This window comes from Mastomys coucha, unplaced genomic scaffold (genome assembly GCF_008632895.1).
Source record: "Mastomys coucha isolate ucsf_1 unplaced genomic scaffold, UCSF_Mcou_1 pScaffold18, whole genome shotgun sequence".
Taxonomy (NCBI): Eukaryota; Metazoa; Chordata; class Mammalia; order Rodentia; family Muridae; genus Mastomys; species Mastomys coucha.
In genome coordinates, this window is record NW_022196900.1 from 57989306 (window position 1) to 57996350 (window position 7045).

The window sequence follows — 7045 nt, forward strand, 5'->3', positions numbered from 1 at the left end:
CACCTACCTAAAAATAAGTTTCTGAAAAAGAAGAAAACAATCTCTAAGCTCTGGCCCATAGCCCACTTAGTGCCAGCAGTCTTGATGGAAGAGTGTTCCTGGGGCTAAGATGGCTCTATTGCTAAAGGCACTTGGCCTTAAGCCTCATGACTTGCATTTGATTCCCAGAAGCAACTTAGTAGAAAGACAGGACTGACCCCCAAAAGTTGTTCTCTGACTTACACACACACACACACACACACACACACATACAAAACATAAAGATAGATATTCTGAAAGCATATTCCAGTGCAGGTGACATCAACAACCATTATTATTGGCCCTGTAGTGTTGAAGGTTCCTGAGCCTTTCTCTTTCTCACGTCTTACTCTGCCAGGATGTGTCAGCCTCCAGCTGACAGATGTCCCACACCCAAAGCTTGTGCTGGGAGTAAAGGCGTGCATCACCACCACCCGGCCCACCCAAAGCTTTTTTGAAATGATTCTGACATTCTCCTGCAGGCACCTGTACCCCACTGGGCACTCCCCTCAGAATCTTCCTTCTTAGGCTTCTGGAGCTCTGAAGCATGGGTGTAGGTTTATACCTGAAACTTTCTATGAATACTTCTCTTCCTTGACTAAAAGACTATTTAACGTAAACCGTAGTGACTCTTCACCACTCCAGGAATATGGCCAATCATAGGTGCTGTCAGCACGTAGAAATCGGGGTATCCATCCGGTGAGCAGACTGTCAGGGTGCAGCCAGCCAGGTGCGGGTTGGCTGAGAACTTCAAATCATAAGCTGGAAAGATGGCTCAGGGGTTAAGAATTTGTGCTGGTGGTGCAGAGTTTGGCCCCCGGCACCCATGTCCCCATCTCAGGCAGCTCATAACTGCCTGGAGCTGCATCTGCAGGGGTGTGTGATAGCTCTGGCCTCTGGCCTTCCTCAGGCGCCAGCAAGCATGTGTCATACCTATGCCTAGGCACGTAGTTTTTAAAAACAAGTCTTAAAAAGGAGCTTTAAAGTCAAAGCTGCCTGAGGTCTTAGTCCCCTCAGCAACCAATAAGAAATAGGCTTGCTCAGAAGACAGAGGCAGTGAGCTCTGAGACTCAGGAGCCAGCCGGGTCTGCATAGTGAGTTGTAGCCCACCAGAGTTACATGGTTAGAATCCATTGAAAGAAAGAGGGGCCGGGCAGTGGTGGCGCACGCCTTTAATTCCAGCACTTGGAAGGCAGAGGCAGGCAGATTTCTGAGTTCGAGGCCAGCCTGGTCTACAGAGTGAGTTCCAGGACAGCCAGGGCTATACAGAGAAACCCTGTCTCGAAAAAAAACAAAAAAGAAAAGAAAAGAAAAAAAGAAGAAAGAAAGAGGGAAGGAAGAAAGGGAGGTAGGGAGAGAGACAGGGAAAGAAGGAAGGAAAAAAAAGATGATGATATAGGCAAACAGAAAATTTAGGGGCAATGTTTGGAAGTCCTGGGTACTCCAGTCCTGAGAAACAAGTTTGAACATCATGAGAGTTCAGACTGAACATGCCTTATCTGAAATGCTTCAGAATAGCACTATTTTGGATTTGAATTTTATTCAGATTATAGCATATTTGGAAGGAAATTCACTCAAGCTTTATATTTATTTAATCTATATACACATACAAAACACAGAAGATAATTTCATACAATATTTCTGGTAATTTTCTCATGAGCAGATTTGTAGTATGAAATTTTTCACTTTGAAATCATGCCACAAAACGTACAGCAGATTTTTTTCCAGATTTGGGAATTATTTTGTGTTTCCTGATTTGGGGATGCTCAACTGCATTACATAACATATTACAGTGTCTGGCCAGGCTGGGACACACAGCACATGAGCACAGCTTAGATGGAAGCCCTTGGGTCATTCACCCCCCAGTTCTCTTCGTTGTCTTCTTTAAAAAAAAAAAAAATTATTTATTTATTTTATGTATGTGAGTACATAGTTGCTATCTTCAGACACACCAGAAGAGGGCATCAGATCCCATTACAGATAGTTGTGAGCCACCATGTGGTTGCTGGGAATTGAACTCAGGATCTCTGGAAGAGCAGTCAGTGCTCTTAACCACTGAGCCATCTCTCCAGCACCCCAGTTCTCTTCTTTCATTTACAAGTGCTACACTGATAACACAGAATAGACGGTTCGGTTGGTAATGGCAGGTGTTCCCAGCAAGCTGCAGCATGGTGTACATCAGTACTTGGGCAGGAAGTCATCCTTGACTACAGTATAGAAATTAAGGTCAGACTGGGCGATATGAGAAACTGTCTCAATTAATTAATTAATTAGTCATGTAGCTTCTTTCCCTTTCCCTAGTTAGACCTGGACATAAATATTTTTATCATATAATGCACAAAGGAATTTTGTAGATTGACATTTCTGGACCATTGCCCAAGTACCTCAGGACTTTGTGCCATGGGGTGACACGGGGTGACATGGGTCTGAAGGGCCTTGAAAGCCCCTTAGCTCAGTTTCCCTCGGAGCCTGGGCAGGATTCAGTGCCTGTGGAGTCTCACTCAGCCCTCTCCACGAGCTGCCACAGGATTCAGGAGATCCCAAAGAGATGGGGAAAGCTTTCTGCCAATCATTTGCTAGGCTTTTTCTTTCTTTTCTTTCTTCCTTCCTTCCTTCCTTCCTTCCTTCCTTTCTTTCTTTCTTTCTTTATTGTTGTTCTTCATTTGTGGGGTTTTTTTGTTTTGTTTTTGTTTTGTTTTTCGAGACAGGGTTTCTCTTTGTAGCCCCGGCTGTCCTGAAACTCACTCTGTAGACCAGGCTGGCCTCGAACTCAGAAATCCACCTGCCTCTGCCTCCCAAGTGCTGGGATTAAAGGCGTGTGCCACCACTGCCTGGCTATTGTTGTTCTTATTGTTTTGTTGTTGTTTTGATTTTTATTTGTTAGAACAGGGTTTCTCTGTGTAGCCTTAGCTGTCCTGGAACTTACTCTGTAGACAGGCTGACCTCAAACTCAGAGACCCACTGACCTCCATCTCCAGAGAACTGGGATTAAAGTCTTGTGCCACCATGCCTGGCATTTCCTTCCCATCTCAGTCCCACTGTTGCCCACAGTTTTAGAGTCTCACTTTAGAGTGAGAGCTGCCTTCCATTTGTTCTAAGCCTTGTTTGTTTGTTTCTTTTCTTTTCTCTGGTATCCCTGACTGTCCTGGAACTCTCTTAGTTCAAACTCAGAGATTCTCCTGCCTCTGCCTCCTGAGTGCTGGAATTAAAGGCATGTCACACCACCACCTAGCTGTTCTGTGCCATTTTGAGTCCACCATAATGATGAAATAGAAATCACTTAGAAACCTCCGGATTGGGAGCTGGTGAGATGGCTCAGTGGAGCACCGACTGCTCTTCCAAAGGTCCTGAGTTCAAATCCCAGCAACCACATGGTGGCTCACAACCACCCATAATGAGATCTGACGCCCTCTTCTGGTGTGTCTGATCAGCTACAGTGTACTTATTTGTAATAATAAATAAATCTAAAGAAAAAAAGAAAAAAAGAAACCTTGGGATTAGGTGAGAATGAAGCCACTGAATCAAGTGTATAGCATCCCTAAGATGTCAGTAATAATAAGTGACAGTTTTGACAGGTGACAGTGCTGAAACCTTCATGAAGCAGTGACATCGATATATGAGGATGGCATTGACTGTAAGACTAACATGCTAGGTAGAGACTCACTTCTACCTAGACCATATATTTCTGTGAATACTGCATGACACCCGGTTGAGTTCTGCTTCTATGGAGAGAACTGTGACAACTGAACATCTCAACCAGTGAGTTATTTAGATGATTCATAATTAGGTAATTCAATAATTCATAATTTAGATAATTCAATAATGCCATTAAGCCATTATTATTCAAACAACAAAAAGATGCCATATTTTTTCTTATTATAAAATGTTGCTTAAACCAAGCATGGTGGCACAGATCAGGAAGCAAAGTCAAGCTAATCTCTGAGTTCAAGACCACCACAGTCTACATATCAAGCTCCATGCCAGCCCAGGTTACATAGTGTAAGGAAAGAAAAAAAAATGTTTAAAGCCTAAACATAATGGTGCATACCAACAATCTCAACCCTCAGGAGGCAAATGTAGGAGGGTTTCTATAAATTCAAGGCCATCCTGGTCTACATATCAAGTCCTAGATCAGCCACAGCTATATACTGACCCTTCCTCAAAATAAATCAACCAAAAAAATTGCCTATAAAAAATGAACTGACGCTGGGTGGTGGTGGCCCACGCCTTTAATCTCACCACTTGAGAGGCAGAGGCAGGCAGATTTCTGAGTTCGAGGCCAGCCTGGTCTACAGAGTGAGTTCCAGGACAGCCGGGGCTACACAGAGAAACCCTGTCTCGAAAAACCAAAAAAAAAAAAAAAAAAATTAATTGACGTTTTTAAATTAAGTCTTTTGATAAGCACAGACATAAGATAGCAGTTTTAATATTGATTTAATCTGCTTAGCACTGGGTTGAGCTGGTCTGTTTCTTGTTCATAGGGAGCAGCTGCAGAGGACGGCTGATTAAAGCGAGGTGAACAGCTCTTAGCTGTCAATGGCGAGACCCCGGAAGGCGTTACCCATAAGCAAGCTGCCTCCATTCGAAAGCAGCAGAGAGGAACTGTGACCTTGACTGAGCTGCCGTGAGCTGCGGATCCTGATCATGACACACTTTTTAATGAGACTCCAGCAGAATTCTGTGGCTTCCGGTTGGGATGAAAAGTTGCCTCGGCTAAAACAGCATCATCACTGGCTCTGATTCTGTTTGCAGAAACCGGAGCTGCTGTCTCTGCTTCCTGCTCACATCCCTCATTCCCACAGAGGCTTAGCAGCAAGCTCCTGTGGTCTCGTCTAATGAGTAGAAGCAAAGGTTTAGCTTGTCATCTTAACTCGTGATTTACTTATGCTAATTTGCCTCTTCAAATAAACCAGAAAACATTAGCAGTGTAATTAACTTCCTCGCAATGAACTATTCATACTCTGCCGCTGGGAATTACTGCTGACTGTTCTATGTGACTCAGTCAAGTACACCTCACGTCCCTGTCTCTAGATAGATCTGTATGTTAGTTGTTGGTGATTCTGAGGAGTCCATTTACAGACTCTGTAATCTACTCAGCATCCTTAATAGGCTTAATAGGCTTTGAGTTTGACCAGTGCACGCTGCTCAGCGCTTGTGCTTTGGTCTCCACGGGAACAAGTAACCCCGAGTTTAAGGTCTAGCCATGCTAGGTCACACTGCTGGGAATGCTAACTGGGAGTGGTGGGCTTCTTAGCAGGTCGGCGTCATCCATTCCTAACCCCCATCGACTGCAGGCAAGGAGGTGGAAACCCTAGACCACACTGTAGAGATGAGCAAGTTTGAGCGGCCTTAGCCTTCTGGGAAGTGAGTTACAAGTTTGGTTTGCCTTTCTGTCACCTTTGTACCAGCCTGCACAATGGCTCATCCTGCAGCAGCTCTGTGCAGCACTTGAACCTAAAGCAACTGAGCAAATGACCTGGGAATCAGACACGGAAGGCTTGGCTAGAGTTTCCCAGTCTCCACCTCCTATTGGCTGAAGTTCTGTAGCTAAGAAAGCAACTGTGGCTGAGAGCATAAGAGTACTCGTAGTGTCAAATGGGCTGGGAAGGGAGATGCTCATCACTGAGCACTGTAGAATCTTCTGTCGAAAACGAAGGAAAATACCATGAAGGGTGAGTGCGGGGTCAGCAGTAGACAAGGTTTAGCATGATAGAACTATAACTCAGAGCTGTTCTGTAATTACCCGGAAATTAATGAGCACCAGTTCAAAATGTTATTTATTTAGTGAGGATTTTAACTGAGATTCCTTTTGAGTAGATGTAATCCCAAAGTGCATTAACTCTTGCTGAGATATTGTTTGCAGCTATTCTAAAGTGCAGAATGGCTCAATTTTATGTTGACAGAGTATTTCAATGACTGGCATTAAGTTTTTTGAGATTCTGTAGGGTTTTTAGAATGTATTATATATCTAAGATACATGGTTTTGTTAGGATCTCTTCTTCAAGTCCATAAGAAGCCACCAACCTCAGTGTCCTGTGTGAATGGTACCCAAAAGAAGACCTCAAGCAGCAGAAACCAAATGAAGCCCAAATGAAAGTGCACCTTAAAAGATAAAGATAGCGGCTTTGATGCTTCGCAAGTGCGATCCCGCTTACTTTTGATGGAATGGCGTTAAATACACATTTTGAAATAATGCAGTGTTGTGTCTTTATTTATACACCATTCGTTTAGGGAATGCCAGTAGAAGTCTGTTAATGAAGTAATTGTGATACTTTATACATCAAGTTCCTCAGGGACCCTGCCTCTTTCCAGGACTGGGCCCAAAATGGTGTGATCTTCTCAGAGTTTCCTACACACCAAGAATACAGCCATTTAAAAACATAATTTTTGTAAAATTACGCATTCTGCTTTTTTGGCCCTTTAAGTCTAGTATTAATATCGTTAGTTGGAGTTAGCCCAAGAGGTAAGTGAGCTAGAAAACAAAGTTCAGGATGGTTTTATATACAGATGTTTCTAAAGGTTCTAAGTAAGTCAGCTGCCTAAGGAGCAAGCAGAGACATGGTGGATGCTGTACACATTTAATCTCTGTATCTTTATTTTATTCTTTAGTTCATCTTTCTCGGTGTTCTGATACAATCTGGGAATCTGGAATCTCAGTTGGTAGTGCGCCCTCTTCTGACTTCAGAGGGTATTACATGCACATGAACTTTATTTTCTTATAAAGGCAAACATTTCGTTGGGGCTGGTTTACAGTTTCCAAGGTTTAGTCCATTATCATCGTAGCATGGCAGCATATAGGCAGACATGGTGCTGGAGGAGGAGCTGAGAGTTCTGTATCTTGATTCCAAGGCAGCCAGGAGAAGGCTGAACTATGTTTAAAAACAATAAAGGTTACAATAAAGTTAAATAAAGAAGATTTATTTACTTATTTATTTATCTTATGCATGTGTTTGCCTGCACGAGGTATTATATTATATGTACCACACAGATGTAACAAACCAAGTGGGCCAGCACAGAACCTTAGATC

General features: G+C 43.2%; 1 protein-coding gene across 5 annotated transcripts in view; it reads left to right on the forward strand.

Moving 5' to 3' along the window:
• Patj (PATJ crumbs cell polarity complex component) overlaps positions 1 to 6211 on the forward strand; it is a 314427-nt gene extending 308216 nt beyond the window's left edge. For all 5 annotated transcript variants that reach the window (XM_031377903.1, XM_031377900.1, XM_031377901.1 and 2 more), the window contains one exon: positions 4500 to 6211. Coding sequence is in view for 4 of the 5 variants with exons in the window: in XM_031377900.1 (XP_031233760.1) it covers positions 4500 to 4527 (28 nt within the window). In the remaining variant the exon portion in view is untranslated. The remainder of the gene's footprint in view (positions 1 to 4499) is intronic.
• Positions 6212 to 7045: the final 834 nt, after the last annotated feature.